This window comes from Fimicolochytrium jonesii (assembly GCF_025526975.1).
Source record: "Fimicolochytrium jonesii strain JEL569 chromosome Unknown EV422scaffold_5, whole genome shotgun sequence".
In the NCBI taxonomy this organism is placed as follows: domain Eukaryota; kingdom Fungi; phylum Chytridiomycota; class Chytridiomycetes; order Spizellomycetales; family Powellomycetaceae; genus Fimicolochytrium; species Fimicolochytrium jonesii.
The window spans coordinates 812,352-827,897 of record NW_026515672.1 but is presented as its reverse complement, the minus strand read 5'-3'; the positions used below and the strand labels follow the sequence as shown (position 1 = coordinate 827,897).

The window sequence follows — 15,546 nt, the reverse complement described above, 5'->3', positions numbered from 1 at the left end:
CCGATTCGCACAGTGGTAAGTTGACAAACCCTTCCACCGCTCCGCACGTTCGTCCGGAGCGTTCAGAGCGCGTCCGTCCCCTCGCTGCTCCCCACAGAATCCGCGCAGGATTGGAGCCGTAGGACTATCCGAGAAGCATTAGTTCGAATAAAATAGGCTCCAGAAACGAGCGGCATACGGCAGTGCTGAAGGCGTCTGCGGGGCTCAAGCTGGGTGCGAGCCGAATTCTGCGCTCCAAACTCGAATTGCAGAATTGCACAGCAGCTGCATTCGTGACGTTCTTCGCGTCGCAAGCATCAAAAGTCGATTCAACTCACTCGTGCGTCCCTACCTACCGCAAATTGTTGATAGAGCGAAGATCAGAAATCACTGTCGCCTCGGGTCACAAAGAAATTGGTAGCGGAGTCTGATTCGACTCGGCGGTGTTCCATACGTGACCTCCGCTTTCGGATTCGTCGTTATCAATTCAAAGCGGAGCCTTCGGAAGTTATCGTTGGTATTGTCAAACGCCAGGCAAAGTAAGTGTCAATCAGCATCACCTACGAACTGACTAGAGTCGTTGGCAATCCAATCTGACTGTTTCCTACCATTGTTGGCAGGCTGTTGCTCTCCACACGAACTGACAACCGATTCGACTTGCTGCCGCGCGGTGTCAGTTGCCAGTTGGTGGTTCAGAAGAGCAGAACGGCGTGGCGTCGATTGGACTCGGCCCTTTTTCTGGTCCAGCACGGAATGCTACCATTCCCACCTTCAGACCGGAATCGAGGATCTGCCCCATTGTCTCCCAGTTTCGCGCCGCCGCAGCCTGCCTTGGATTCTTACCCTGCCGCGGCCAGCTCGTCAGCTCCGTTGACGTCCTCCTTCGAAACCCCGTTCGCCGTTCCTCGTTCCGTTGCACACGAAGGTAGGGGAGCAACTTCAGACTTTAGAGGCTTTCATAACGCCAATTGATTAGGTCGTCCCGCTACAGACTATTTCTCAGACTCTCATCGGGGGCGGGACCTCCCAGACGATAGGGCACGGTACGCTCTCGCGCCGCAGCAGGTGACAACAGTTGTTACGACTACCACCACTCGCACTGTCGAATACCCTCCCTTGATCATCCCGGCACCACCGAGGAAGCACCCATTGGATCTGGAATCATACCCGTTGGCGAAAGCTCCAACACCTCCGTTTTTGAGAAGCTTCTCGTTCGATTTGGACGGACTTCCGACCTCTGTTTCCGAGCTCCGAGTCGACCAAGACCAGGTTTCGGGCATCCAGGTACTATTCGTACACAGAGGGTTTCCAGGTGGACTGAGTATTTGCTAACTTGATTTCTCGTAGTCGGGCACTTTCCGAAACAGACTATCAGCTTCCCGGGAGGCACGGTCCATACGCACAACAGTCTCATCTCCTACGCATCAAAAAGGAGAAGTCACACGCACAACAACCGCGAGTGGTTCCTTCGCTTACGTTCCCCGGAAGCGGCCCATTTCCCCCGAGACCAATTCTGATATGATCACTAACTCCATGCAAAACGTCAATGCATCATCCTCGCGGTCACACCCAAACTCTCGGGCTCCGAAACGAAGAGGCTCTATTGGAGGATCGTCGACGTTTCAGCTGAACTCCGCTGGTCAGAGTGAGCTTCAGCAAATCACATCTGGGGCGGCTATCAAAGCCCATATGGGTGCGGGGCCAATACCTATTCCTTTGACGCCATTCCCAGAGTCAAATCCAATTGACATTCTGGGCGGCGCTCCTTTGACAGATTCTGGGAGTGCGGATGTTTCAAATGTCAATTTACCAAGTCCGACGGCATCTCCTACAAATCACGCAGGATACCTGAACGATACTTTTGAAACGGGACCTTCTCTGGTGCGATCCGTTGGAGTGGCGCAACCGAGCCACGTGCCCGACTTGCACGCGCCTCAATATAGCTGGCCAGCCAGCATGGAAATCCCACCCGAATTCTCCGGTGTCGCAGCTCTTGGAGACATCCCGTATATTATCTCGACTTTCGACACCCTCCCACCGCAGCTAAAGTCTTACCTGCTTCTTCAACTGTTACGACGCTGCCAGTTCCCGACATTGCAATTCGTATCTTCTCTGATCTTACCTAGTCTCAAACGGGACTATGTGGCATTGTTGCCAGTGGAACTCGCATATCATATTCTGCAATATCTCGATTTACGGTCTCTCGGACGCTGCGCTGCAGTCAGCAGAGCGTGGAAACGGGTTGTCGATGGCGAGGGTGCTGAGCTGGCTGTTTGGAAGAAGCGCTTGCAGTGCGAGGGCTGGTATGATGATATGGAGGTCAGGGAGGAGATTGGCCCTCAACGTCGGGACCGGTCGAAGTTCCGCCCACATGATGCGATGGATGAATGCGATGATGACGCTGAAGATGCAGACCCTATACCCATCAACGGAAAGCAAGGACGAAACGATTGGCCGGTTGATTGGGAAATTTACGGGGCCCACTTACGCGAGAACAAGCGTCCTACCGAGTCCTTTGCCGAGGGGGTTCAAACACCACCAAATCTTTTCAAGAACCTGTACCGAAGGCATCACGTTATAAGGCAAAACTGGTTCCATGGTCGCTACAAGCACATTTCCTTCCCCGGCCATGCGTTCAACGTTGTGACGTGCTTGCAGTTTGACGCAGACAAGATTGTCTCAGGTTCTGATGACCAGACAATCCACATCTACGATACGCGAACAGGCGGACTGAAGAAGCGACTCGAAGGACATGAAGGCGGAGTTTGGGCCCTGCAGTACTGGAACGAGGTCCTTGTATCTGGCTCAACCGATCGAAGCGTTCGCGTCTGGGATATGGAAGAAGGCGCGTGCACCCACCTTTTCGAAGGCCACACATCAACCGTACGGTGCCTGATCATCATCATTCCGCATAAGAACCCAGCCACAGGGAAGATGGAGCCTGAGGTGCCACTGATTGTGACGGGATCTCGTGATGCCACGTTACGGGTGTGGAAGCTACCGCATCCAAAGCGGGATATTCCATGGCTGCCTGGCTGCGGGGCTTCGTCACCGAGCACTGGGAGCACGCGAGCATCGAATCCCTTCTTCAAGTATGTGCTGTGCGGACACTCGGACTCGGTGCGCGCGATTGCTGGTTACGGCAATACGCTCGTGAGTGGGAGCTACGATTGTACGGTCCGTGTTTGGGATCTCGGGACTGGAGCCGTGTCGTTCATTTGCCGTGGCCATCGGCAGAAGGTGTACAGTGTGGGATATAGCCATGAGTTGCGGCGGGCCGTCAGTGGCAGTATGGATGCTACGGTGAGGATATGGTGCACGCGAACTGGAGCGCAGCTGTTCAATTTAGAAGGTGCGTCGGTTGTGGATATTTCAATGCTCGTTTACTCCTTCAGTTTGCTTATCAGCCTCACTTCACTCAGGTCATACATCGTTGGTGGGTCTCTTGGAACTATCACCGCAGTACCTGGTCTCTGCGGCAGCGGACGCGACGCTCCGTATCTGGTCACCGACAACAGGACAATGCTTGGCTAATCTAACGGGACATTCGGCGGCAATCACCTGCTTCCACCACGAGCCACGCTTGAACCGCATAGTCTCTGGTTCAGACGGCGGCGTCAAGGTTTGGGAGCTCAACTCGACAGGGTACGGATCAGGCCAACCACCAGCAGGCGCGCCTTTCGTTCCCGCGCTGGCGTTCACGCAAGGCCCTAACGGTCCGCAACCCGTCCACGGCCGCTTCATTCGCGACCTCGTCGGCAATGTACAAGGCGTCTGGCGAGTGCGCATGGACGAACAACGACTTGTATGCGCTGTGCAACGCGACGGCGGCCCAACCTGGTTCGAGGTGCTAGATTTTACCGAAGGGATCGAAGCCGGCGTGAAATTGGAAGGGCTTGGCGACCAAGAGGACAGCAACGATGGCAGCTGCGCCGGTGGGTCCGATGAAGACGACGATGGCGACGACGATGATGATGATGTGGAGGATGAAGACTATGCAGAGATGGGAGATAATGGAAGTAGGGATGGGGACGACAACAGCTTCGGAACGCTGTCGACCGATTCCAACCCTGAGGACGTCGAAGAGATTGAGCTGCCACCGCGCCCGCCCCGCCGTTGATACATATATACCTCACATTACCCTCGCGCGTGTTGGGTTCAGATCTCTTTCCCAATCCTCTGTTGAATAGGCCCATTCTTCTTCTGTCGTGGTGTGCCCTGTCACTTTTATATCCTGCCGATTTCTTTCTTTTCCTTCCGTGCTTCGCCCCTTTTCTTTATTTTGTTGTAGTTTCTTCTTTGATTTGTTCGCAAGGAACAGTGGAAATGTGCAGATGTCTTTGTCGATTTACTTGTTCATTTGACTCTCTGCTTGGTTTTGTTGGCCTCCACTCAGGCCCACATCTGCCCACATCGATCTGATCGAGACAAGCACAAAGGCGATGAACAGCAGCGGATGATATTGATTTGCGGAAAGATAAGCCAATGTGTGATACACAAGAGGAGCATGCGCCAATGTCGGGTGAGCTTCAACGCTCGACACTACTGCGTATGAGGGAAGTGGGGAAATCGCAGCGATTGCGTCCGTCTACCCAACAAAGAAGGAACGACTCCATCCTCAATGAAAGATTTGAAAACGCTAGCGAACTCTGTCTATTGATACACACAGAAATTGGGAAACCCTCAAGGTTTTCTCATGCAAAAGGATACACGGGTCAGAACATGCGTGACGTGGGGGGATATCGTGGAGGGGAAACCTAATCTACGCGAAACGGTGGATCTCCTGAGGCGAGCATCCACGAAGGAACGGAGGCTCATTGCCGACGGTGTAGATGTCCGTGTAGAGCTGCGAGACGTTGGGCTCTGGGCTCTCCTTGGCTTCTACGACGGCCTGGTCAATCTCGACACGTGCATCCTTCTCGATCTTCTTCAACTCGTCCTCCGCTGCAATGTTGCTGCCCAAAATGCGGTCCTTCAAACCGGTGATGGGGTCGTTGGTTGACCTCATGTTCTGAATCTCCTCACGGGTACGGTACGTGGTTCCGGGGTCGGACATGGAGTGACCACCGTAACGGTAAGTCACCATCTCCATGACCATAGGTCCCTTCCCAGAGAGCGTCCACTCCCGAGCGTACTTTGAGGCTTCGCGGACAGCCAGGACGTCCATTCCGTTGACGCGCACACCGGGGATGTAGTCACCGCGGGTGTAGTACTTTGTGGAAGCGGCAGCACGGTGGGCAGACGTACCCATTCCGTACATGTTGTTTTCGCAGACGAATACGACGGGCAGGTTCCAGAGCTTGGCCATGTTGTATGCCTCGAACACCTGTCCTTGGTTCGCGGCACCGTCTCCGTACATCGCGAACGTCATTGTCCCCTTCTGCAGGTACTTCTGCGCCAGAGCAATACCCGCACCGATGGGGACTTGCGCACCGACGATACCGTTTCCACCGTAGAATTCGTGCGCGAACATGTGCATGGAACCTCCCTTTCCTTTGGAGCAACCGGCTTCACGACCCATAAGCTCGGCGATGATGGACATTGCCGAGGCGCCGCGGAGGAGAGTGAAACCGTGGCAACGGTAGGCTGTGATGATAGCGTCGTCTTTTGCGATGGCAGCGTGCATACCGGTGGCGACAGCTTCCTGACCGGTTGACAAGTGACAGAATCCACGAATCATCTTTCCTTTGTAGAGCTATGTTTTCGGAGTGAGGGGGAAGTAGAAACAAAGAGCAGTCAGCACCGGTGCTTTTTCGGCCTCACAAACGACTCGTCTCCAACCCCTATTTATCGGCTGCCCGAGATCTCGCTCGTTCGTCTACCACAGTCACGTACATTGTCAGAAGCGTGTTCCAGACGACGAATCAGCAACATGTTCCTGTACATGTCGAGCAGCTCCTCCTTTCCAGCGGTGGCCTCGAGCGGAATGGGACCGCAGTTGTGGAACGCAAAGTTGGATTCGGGGAAGCTGAAAGTGTGCTGCTTGGCATCGGATGCCCGTGCGAAAGCAGTTGTGGAAAAGGCAGTTTGGCGGGGGATGGTGGCTCGGAGGCTGAGGCTCGCTGGCCGTTGCACTGCTCGCATCAACATCTTGGAGGAGCGTGTGGGTGGTATGGAGGGGAGGGATGGGGGGGTTTGGGCGAAGAAGGCGATGATGAGCAGGGAGGCCGAGCGTAGAAATGCGAAAGCGCCTGAGACTCAAGATTGGTTGATCGATTGTTGTTTATCCTCTGATTGTTATCGACATTTATCGCACCGTGTCTTTAACAACGAGGGTCTAAGAATAGCACATTCGCAGCAGGTAAGAAACATCTCGGGAGGATTCTGTCGGGTCCCGCACACTGACTTGTTCCTATTGGCCACACGCGCATCAAGAAAGACGCTGCATGTTCAAATGGCGCTGCAGTTCAAATGGAAAGTGGTTCAAACGCGTGGGGACATCTCCTTCCCCGAGTCTCTCTAACTCTCTCTAACTTCTCCTATAACGATCTTGGGAGTGAATTGGAGTTGCACTTGGACCGACAGCTGGGATACTAATACACATACAGCGACCGGAACGTCCCACCAACGACTAACGTATCGCAGAGGGAGTCCGCCATGCTTCCGCTGATCGGGCTGTTTCTGCCCTTGCTCTTAGTCTTCATCCCGCTGTCTTTTCTTACCTTGTTTGTAGAAAGTCGTTCTGGCCTTCTTCTGACAGCGGAGACGAAGCGAACACTGTTTGGGTCCGACCGAAAGAGGAGAAAACATTCGAGTGGAAAGGGAGGAAGTTCGGTGGGGAAGACGGCACTTCTGCTGATTGCGCACCCGGACGATGAGTGCATGTTCTTCGCGCCAACGGTCATCGAACTGGTGAAGTCCGGCGCTGACGTCGAAGTGCTTTGTCTATCGCAAGGTGAGAAGGGAACCGGATCGTACAAGTCCAGAAAAGAGCCCTTTCACCACCGTCGACTCCATTTTTTTGGTGCCAATTGATCGATGGAAGCCGAGTTGACCAGTATGTTCTTGGATCAGGGAACGCGGATGGACTAGGTGATGTGCGGCCTACTGAGCTCGTCAAAAGCTGCAAAGCCCTCGGCATCCTCGATTCCAGTAAAGTCTCATGCCTAGATCACGCGTGAGTGAGCTTCCAGTCTAGAAGCACATGTTCACGATTGAACCCTCCCAATCGAACTGCCCCTCATTACCATCCCTTCCCGGATCAAATGCGTTCTCGCGTTTGTCGACGGCTAGCGAGCTGCAGGATGACCCCAACGCATGGTGGAAAGCATCTGTCATAGCCGATGTACTGTCCGCCCACATAGGAGACCGGGCAATTGAAGCGGTAGGGATCTGACATGGAGTGGATTCTGATTGTCGAGGACATGCTGCTCAATCAGACGTTGCTCGCTCAGATCATCACCTTCGATCAGTATGGGATCTCAGGACATGCAAATCACCGGGCTCTATTTGATGGTCTTAGGTATGCTGAACGGCGTGTTACTTTGCGGATTTCCTCGCCCGATCAACCCAGGCACTTCCATCTTCAAACCTTCTGGCTTGCTGACGTCCCCTCCAGATATTTTCAAAGCCTGCCAATGGTTCCGGGCAGAGCTTTCGTAGCAAATAATGAGGACGCGAACCAACCGTATTCCTCCGCCGGACGCCAGTCAAGGCGGCTTTCATCTCGCGGAGCCCCAGTATGCTACGCTCTCAAATCCATCTCCATCTTGCGGAAATACAGCGGCGTGTTGGACCTACCGTACACCGTCCTGAACTTTTTGGTCCGCAAGCACATCTTGCCTCACCGACGTCTACGGGCCTCGTCTTCTAGGACGACGTTGAGGGCTTCGACTGTGGACGCAATCAAGGAAAAGGCGGCGAAGGCAGGGTTGCGCACCAGGAAACCGAAAACGTCTCGCGGGCCATCTGCCCCTACGGAGGCTGTGTTCGTCGGTGGACCGCTGCAGGCTATCCAAGGGTGCAATGCGATGACCTGTCATAAGTCACAACTGGTTTGGTTCAGATATTTGTACCTCCTCTTCTCGAGGTACATGGTTATCAATGAGTTAGTGGAAATATGAATGAAATCAATATTTCCGAGGATATCACTTTCAATATATCTCGATATCTAGTGTAAATGCTAATGCAGAAATTGCTAAACGCTACAGAGCGGCGATATACAAAATAAAAAACAGAGGCACATGTAGCAAAGGATACATTAGCTATGATCTATCGCGTGCGGGTGTGAATGGACTCCAAAGAAACGCCAATCGTTTGCATGACGCCTATTCGTCATCGCCTTCCTCGCCACCGGACGCATCATCATCACCCGACACTTCAGCGTTCTCCCGCTCGACCTGGGCCATCAATTGCGCCAACTCCAAATCATCGGTGGCGCTGACGACCTTAGGCTTCATTTTGATGGACAGACTGCCACCTTGCTTCTTGATGGACTCCTCAATGACAGCGATCGCCTTCTCCATGGTGTCGATACCGGCCTGCTTTTCGAGTGTGTTCGATTGCACGACGTACATGGGTGGCGCGACCAACTTGACCTTGATGGGAGCCTCTTCTGTGGAGAGCTCTTCACCGGCCGCCAGAGCACGTTTTATCGCGTTGATACCTTCGTAGCCGAAGCATGTGACTTCAACGTCTGTAGAGTGAAAGTATCAGCGTTCGTATCCAGTATGCTCTCCAGCCCGCAAATGTCCCAGAACTCCAACTAACCGGCACGGATCTTCACAGGCTGGGGTGTCAAACGCCGGCGAATGTTGCTGTGGAGTTCCTTCCTCACATCGTCCGACATCTCGACAGTTCCGAAAACCTTGTCAAAATCGCTAAATGATTAAAGAATCGAGATTCGATGAGGAAGCAAGCCCGTGGATCAACATTTGTGCGGTGATAACATACTTGATGGCGATCTTGAAAGCGTCGTATGCGTGTCCGTACTCGCGGTACAATGGCCAGCAGTACTTTTCCAGGAGATCCTCGAGGTTGGCGTTCAGTCTTTCTGCGACATGACGCATGATGCTATGCACCTGTTTGGCATCCCGACGTTTAGGAAGGAGCTCATAGCGCCATGAGCAAACGGATGAGAATTACTTACAGCCTTGGACTTGTTGAACTTTTCCTCACATTTTGCCACATCCTCTGCGCTCACACGACGCTTTGACAAGTCGATGTACCCCTTCTCCTTGTCCACCCTCAGCACGACCACAACCTCGTTCCTTCCCACCCGAATCAGCTTCTGGATGGATCGGATACGTCTCCTTGACAGTTCACTCAGCAAGATCATTCCCTCGATATTGTTGTACTCGAGTAGCTGGACGTAGGCCCCCATATCGGCGATTTGACGCACGTTCGCCATAACCAGTTGATCTACCTCCGGGAATCGCTGTTCGTACATCCGGCACTGGAGTCGGGATTGTTTCTCGTCAAGAGCGGCAGCGGCGGAGGGTGTGAACGTGGCACGGACAAAGTCGCCCTCATCCCCGTGGTCAGAGGTGTTGACGGGGTCATTCCCGAGATTGGGTACCCTGTTCGCACCGGTTTGAGGGAGGTCCTCTTCCCCGGAGTCGCTTTCGTGCTTGTCGGACATTTTTCCGAACTTTTGTTGATCTATGTGTAATCGATAGGTCGTTGAGCGCTTGGAAGGTTATATTCCGTATGCTTGCAAAGATCTCGGTCGGTACAGTGTGCCGCGAGCGAATTTGATTAGCCGTCTGGTATGTTGTTCAACAATCGTCTCCTTCGTTTTGCTCGTTGGCCGTATTGTCTGGCAGAGCATCGATCGTACAAGAAGGGCCCAAAGCGCAACAAATGAGTCAGCCTGCGCCACGGTGGCGCAGGGGAAGAAACGACGGGGGAATAAAAGCACCCTTCCACCCTGCACACCGAGTTGAAATCTCTATCGTTCAACGAGCCCCTTTGGCAAGGGCCTACCTAGCAAGTACTCGCAGAGTCTGCTCTCGAGGGCTCCGTGGGTTGTGTCCATGCTAGGGGCATCGAAGAGAAACGTCTTTCAGAATCTCCTACGGTATCTCCGGCTCTGGACTTTTTTTTCTTTGAGGAAAAAGATTGATCGAGTCGGTCGTAAGATAGGATACATCTTGGCGGCAGTATGACGGTTTAATAGCACGCTCTCGCTCTAGATCTAGTTGAAGGAGCGCTGCTGGATAGGTCGATTTGTAGTTGCAGGAACGCGCGGTGTGCCATTCTTGACTCGGATGCTCAACCAGGAGTGCATTGTGTGCCTTGCTCGGTTATGCTACGTACCCGAAGGATACGTCGAGCGAGACATTATTGTCCTCCCCCAACGTGCGTAACACCTGTTACGGCAGCTCCATCATTTGAAGCGTCGCCGCGGACTTATGAAGATGTTCGAATATGTACTTCTTGTCCCTCCCTGCGCCGTTCCTTCGAGCTGGGAGCGGAATAGAAGGTGAACACATCGGATGCTCTCGGGTAATGTGTTATGTGGCTTTCACCAAGCTGGCCGCTGCACACCCATCCATTTTCAGGCATAGCATCATTTCGGCCATCTCCCTTTCGACTGGGTGGGGTAGGGATTCCGACCACTTGTTCTTCGCAAATGGAAAGCCGCAGTGCACGTGACATTGACAGCGCTGGAGCATTTCGACATGCCGTCAATTGATCCAGGCCCTGGCGTCAGACTGACCCAATGCACTACTCCAAATCCCGTAACTGACTTCCCCCATTACGTACACTGGCTAATGCGTTTTCCCCCTATGCTCAAGGCGATCCTCATTTTTGCCGTCCCCCGTCGCCGGAAGTCACTTCTTTGCCCGCGAGCGAATTACGCGCATCCTAGGATCCCTTTGTCAGGCTCGTTCTCGAAGACGGGGGTTTGGACCGTCATCTGTACATGTAAGCGGGGATATCCAGCGGCGCACCTCATCTGACGGCTCTTATCGCAATGTGCCAACAGCGGGCCGCACCCAGGGTCTCCCATTACTTCGTAGCAGGGGAGTGGGTACGATACAGAGCCCCCGAAAAGGTAATTCCCCCAAGAAAACTCTCCCATGCATTTGTAAGGGAGACGCTTCGCCCCGCAACCGCTATAATGTGAGCAGTACATGACCAATTAGGATCGCTTTCTGCTGGCTTCAATCCAAACAAATCCACCTGTTCATTCCACCCGCTTGGGCCCGGGAGCTTCATAATGCTGGCCGCGGGCATAGCGCAAACAGTGGACCAAGTTCAGTCTTTGCCAGCATAAATAACCGACTTCGTCATCCCACCACGAGTGCGTCCAAAGACATGGGCGATATGAACCAGAGCACTCGACACGCAGTCGACACAGGACCGACACGAAAACGTCCAGCAGATTTTCTGATCATATCAGGCTCATCTGGAGGTGTCGAAGATGATGTCCCACCCACCCCGACGACCGAGGAAAGCTCGCTTGAGGGATCTCCGGCAAAGATGGTAGATGGGCATCCCGCGGTCGGCCGCCGCAAGCGTTACAAGAGCAAGATTCCCCATGAGCATGCACAGATCCTCGAAGCCGCATTCCAGGAAAACCACAATGTCAAAGGCGAAGAGTTGGTTCTTCTCGCTAAGAGATTGGATTTGAACCAACGTACGGTTCAAGTGTGGTTCCAGAACAGGTTGGTAGTTGGGTTTAGGATGAAATGGCATACGGCGAGCGTTCGGCGGTTATATGAGGCACCAGAGCATTGCACTGACGACGGTGTTTCATTCACAATCTATAGACGTGCAAAGTTGAGGAAGATCGAAGGACACCAAGTTAAACCACGACGCCGACATCTCGAGAAAGCTCTCGCCCACCCATGTAGCGGTTCATCGGGCACGACAATTCCCGACGGCATTTTCTATCCTGCATATCTCGGGAACAGCAGCTCGCCCAACGCCTATGGTGATGTCCACGAGCTAGCTTCATTGCGCGGGCCCATTGGGGACGAACAGATGTCCGATTTTACAGGCTACCAAGAGTATCCGAACGTCGCCAGCGCGTCTCATACAGGAGGTGCAGGCCATTGGGCTGATTACACCTCTTTACCGCCGGAAGTGCTCACACCAACGGGCTCCGTCAATTGGAAGGAGCCTCCATTTCCATTCACGCCTCAAGCAGCGGTGACGACCACTTGTCCAGCGGAGTCGACTAAGGCTCCTTGCGTTCCGCTTCAGACGCTTCCCATGTCGGTCGAGCAGATTCAAATCGGCAGCTGGCAACGCTTTGCGCTCTCCCGCACCGCGGACCTTTTAGTTGAAGTCGACCTAGTCCAGAACGCCCTGCGCGCGACGTTCATCGAAGGAAACGCTCGCTGCCGTCTCAAACTTCCGCTGGAAACGATCATCGGGGTCGCATACGCTTCCGCAGATTACAACCCAAACATCGGCGAGATCACCATCGACATCCTCGAACCACCTCAATTTGAGATGTTCACGGGCGAAGGCGAATGGACCGCCTGCTCTGATTTCACCGAAGACGCCCAGGCATCCGTCTGCTTCACTCACGTCCTGCACGGACCTTTCACCGATCTCCGCGCCGAGATGCTCGCCTTGACGGAGCAATCCCTGATGATCCGCCAGGCCATGATGCGCGCCAACCTCCGGATGCAGCGCACAATGGAAGCGTTGATCGCCGGCCCTCGATACCTTCATAACGGCTACCCATCGCTCGGTGACGGGCATAGCGACGCTACCTCCTGCGTCTTCTCGCCCGTCTCGCCCATGGCCGCGACGCCCGAGACGGGAAGAGCGTCTCTGTTCTCGCCGTCCGCGAGGAGCCTCGACAACGCTTTTCCGACCGCCTATTACACGCCGGTCAGGTCTGCTCGTGATGGTGCTCTCACAATGCATCAGGCCTAGCCTCGCCAGATGTGAGGATCACACATCAAATGGGGACTCTTGAGAACTGTGGTTGCTTTTACCGAAAGTCATGCATATGACTTCCTCCCTCGCTCTTTCCTTGAACATATCCATTCGTACTTCAGATCCCCGCCCCTCTGTAACCAGAGCTTCTGTATTTGAGCCTGTGTGATATACGCTTGTTGAACTTCCATTATTGGCATGTCAGCGATGGCAGTTCATTCTCTTGGCGTATACCCCGCCTGAATAAAAATCATTGAAAAAGCGATACTCTCTGTTTGCCCTTTCGAAATGAAAGGGAACAATGAAATGCGAACGTTGATCCGACTCGAACCTTCTTACAGCTCGCTTGTACGATTGAGTAATGCAGAGGGAGTTGAGGGGTTGGCCGGGAAAATGCCGGCTGCCAAGCATCCAATGTCGCGGGGAGGCCGGCAGTTCTATGCGTGGGAAATTCCACAGAACCGTACCGCATTCAGAAGTCATTCTGCCAATGTTGCTTGGGCACTTGGTGCATGAGGTACAATTGCGTCCATTGAAAACATACATGCATGGATGAGAAATAGCAAAATGATAGGGCAACGAAAGCCACCAGGGAAAAGCCCCGAACATATTTAACTTCCTCTATCTGCGTGATGAATGACCTAAAAATGATTCCCTACGCCTACATAGTGAGCAATAGCGAAACTATGGGAAACGAACTCCTACGGAGCAATGTGGATCCACCCTAGAGCGGCAAACCAGTCGTAGAGCTTGCCCGTTTTGTTCACGTCGACACGGCACCACTTCTGAGCTTCACGTTTCTTGAACCCCGGCGGAGCTTGAAGGAGGGTAGTCTTGATCTGCAGGTATGTCGCTGGATAGAGACGCAGCGTGCGACAGGTCCTGACTTCCTCGCTTGTGAGCTGCGAATAGCCCGCCGATGATTCGGGGATCTCGAGCGGGTCGCCTTTGCTCCATGTCACGACTGGTGCATTGTTTGTTGTGAGCATCGTGAAGGCCGAGGCGGGAAGGGGCAGTGATGCGGGGTCGAATGCCGGCGAACCCGGTGCGGTGTTGGGAGCCGTGGTGCCTGGAGTGCCGGTCGTCTTGCGGCCTGGCCGTCCTCGTCGCTTCCTTCCGCCACCGCCCGTACGAGGGACGATGGCGGAGGCGTCCCAAGGAATGCCTTGGAGATCGCCATGACGTGCTTGCAGTTCTTTCAATCGCATCATGCGGGCACGTCCTGCGGCGGCCGATTTGTCATAGAGCAGAAGCGACGGTCGGGACATGAATACGCCGTAGACATCGAGAGCGATGATACCTTGCAGTTGGCGCTCAGCGCGGGAGAGCTGAGCAAGTGCGGCCGAATACGTGATGGACTTGTGAGGAGTTAGTTGCTTGCGACGGTTATGCGAGCGCTTGACGATATGACGGCTTGAGAAACCTCTATGCGCCGTGTCGCACGAGCACAATGAAGAAGATGCTTCAGGATGACGGCCGGCGGGGAGCGACATGGGTTCGGGGCGGGGAATTGGGGAAGCGACTACTCTCACGGCAGCGGGTGTACCTCCGATCGTCGCGGGAGGCGAGGGCCAGGTGAGGTTTTCGGCGGTTGGTGGACTGCGCTTGGATGTGGGGGCAGTCGGAGATGTTGCAGCGGAGATGGATGCGTCGAATATGGTCGCCATGATGATGGAGTCGGGAGAGGACGTGGAGTGTTGAGGGTAATGTTTTCAGTGGTGGGAAAAACGGGTTGGAAGCAAGAGCTGTAAAAAGCGTAAAGATTGCTGAGCGCGGCCCGTTTTATTGTATGTCACGGTCTGGAAAAAACAAGATCGGCGGATGCCGCTGGGGTCTGGGTGGGTGTCTTCTGGGTGGTTCCTTCATATTCGGCCCCACCCCACACATCCTATGCGGTCTATGTATGGACGGGGGCGATGAATCCGGAGAGCGTGGGTCCATCCAGACCGGTTGGGAACTTTCCTTTCTTTGCCCTCCTGGACAGGCCAGCGCTAATTCGGGCTCATCTCATTGTTAAAAGTCTCATCATAAGGGTTCATCCCATCCAAGACGGCAGCCGTATTATGTCAATCGAGCGATAAGCTTCCCAATGGGAGCCGCCGTCATGTCGTCCCGATTGGTCATGTAAAATCAAGTTTCAATTGATAATCGCATTGTGGCTCCCTTTGGGGCACGCGTGTTTGACGGGGGAAAGCGGGCAACCGGGGCCCGGTTCGGGAGGTCGAACGTGCTTGGAACCAGGTATATCGCCAGAGTAATGCCGTCAAAAAGCTACTTTTCGCTCTCGTTGTCCTCCGCAGTTTCCAGAAAACCGTCCTCATACTATCCAGGTCGAGCGAAGACCGAGAGATGATGATGCTAAAGATGAGTACGGCAAAGCGAAATGCATTCCATTTGTCGGTGCGGTGTGTGCATCAACCTTCTGTAATGCGGCTTTCTCTGGGTGAGTCGAATCAAGGACGACCAGTTAGGGTTGTTCAAGATTAATTATTTGAGCATGCGAAATTGACAGTGACACACGCTCCGGCGCGGCATTAATTATTTCTTATGAGTGGCTCAACTGGTCGCCGAGAAACTCCGAATACGAACAGACTGACAGAGACTGTAATATATGTACGGCGTTTGGGCGGCTGCGCGTCGCCGCGTACTATGAACAATATGGGTGGACATAAGGACCATCCGATCAGCCCTTTTTTGCTTGCGGTCTCGACTTGATTTGCATCGCCG

General features: G+C 53.8%; 6 protein-coding genes across 6 annotated transcripts; 3 read left to right on the top strand and 3 right to left on the bottom strand.

The window, feature by feature from the left end:
* Positions 1 to 1,935: 1,935 nt before the first annotated feature.
* EV422DRAFT_494031 (WD40-repeat-containing domain protein) lies at positions 1,936 to 4,099 on the top strand (the record flags this gene model as incomplete). The annotated part of the gene is made up of 3 exons (XM_053067713.1): positions 1,936 to 2,298; positions 2,503 to 3,331; positions 3,402 to 4,099. 3 exons carry the CDS (start codon positions 1,936 to 1,938, stop codon positions 4,097 to 4,099), a joined length of 1,890 nt encoding a protein of 629 aa, XP_052927693.1.
* A 318-nt stretch (positions 4,100 to 4,417) lies between these two features.
* On the bottom strand, positions 4,418 to 6,177 carry EV422DRAFT_585210 (dehydrogenase E1 component-domain-containing protein). Its single transcript, XM_053073440.1, has 2 exons — positions 5,815 to 6,177; positions 4,418 to 5,674 (listed from the first exon to the last, which is right to left on the bottom strand). The coding sequence occupies exons 1-2, from the start codon at positions 6,067 to 6,069 to the stop codon at positions 4,742 to 4,744; spliced, it is 1,188 nt and encodes a 395-aa protein (XP_052927692.1). The 5' UTR covers positions 6,070 to 6,177; the 3' UTR covers positions 4,418 to 4,741.
* Positions 6,178 to 6,576: 399 nt separating this feature from the next.
* On the top strand, positions 6,577 to 8,042 carry EV422DRAFT_504818 (putative deacetylase LmbE-like domain-containing protein; the record flags this gene model as incomplete). The annotated part of the gene is made up of 5 exons (XM_053068448.1): positions 6,577 to 6,874; positions 6,994 to 7,096; positions 7,213 to 7,303; positions 7,374 to 7,441; positions 7,538 to 8,042. 5 exons carry the CDS (start codon positions 6,577 to 6,579, stop codon positions 8,040 to 8,042), a joined length of 1,065 nt encoding a protein of 354 aa, XP_052927691.1.
* Positions 8,043 to 8,246: 204 nt separating this feature from the next.
* Positions 8,247 to 9,367, bottom strand: EV422DRAFT_493876 (eukaryotic translation initiation factor 2 alpha subunit-domain-containing protein; the record flags this gene model as incomplete). Its single annotated transcript, XM_053067702.1, has 4 exons — positions 8,247 to 8,614; positions 8,689 to 8,798; positions 8,872 to 8,999; positions 9,068 to 9,367. 4 exons carry the CDS (start codon positions 9,365 to 9,367, stop codon positions 8,247 to 8,249), a joined length of 906 nt encoding a protein of 301 aa, XP_052927690.1.
* Positions 9,368 to 11,100: 1,733 nt separating this feature from the next.
* EV422DRAFT_364093 (uncharacterized protein) lies at positions 11,101 to 12,943 on the top strand. The gene is made up of 2 exons (XM_053066675.1): positions 11,101 to 11,591; positions 11,697 to 12,943. Exons 1-2 carry the CDS (start codon positions 11,242 to 11,244, stop codon positions 12,814 to 12,816), a joined length of 1,470 nt encoding a protein of 489 aa, XP_052927689.1. The 5' UTR covers positions 11,101 to 11,241; the 3' UTR covers positions 12,817 to 12,943.
* A 370-nt stretch (positions 12,944 to 13,313) lies between these two features.
* On the bottom strand, positions 13,314 to 14,801 carry EV422DRAFT_521827 (uncharacterized protein). Its single transcript, XM_053069772.1, has one exon. The coding sequence runs from the start codon at positions 14,484 to 14,486 to the stop codon at positions 13,521 to 13,523; it is 966 nt and encodes a 321-aa protein (XP_052927688.1). The 5' UTR covers positions 14,487 to 14,801; the 3' UTR covers positions 13,314 to 13,520.
* Between the last annotated feature and the right edge of the window lie 745 nt (positions 14,802 to 15,546).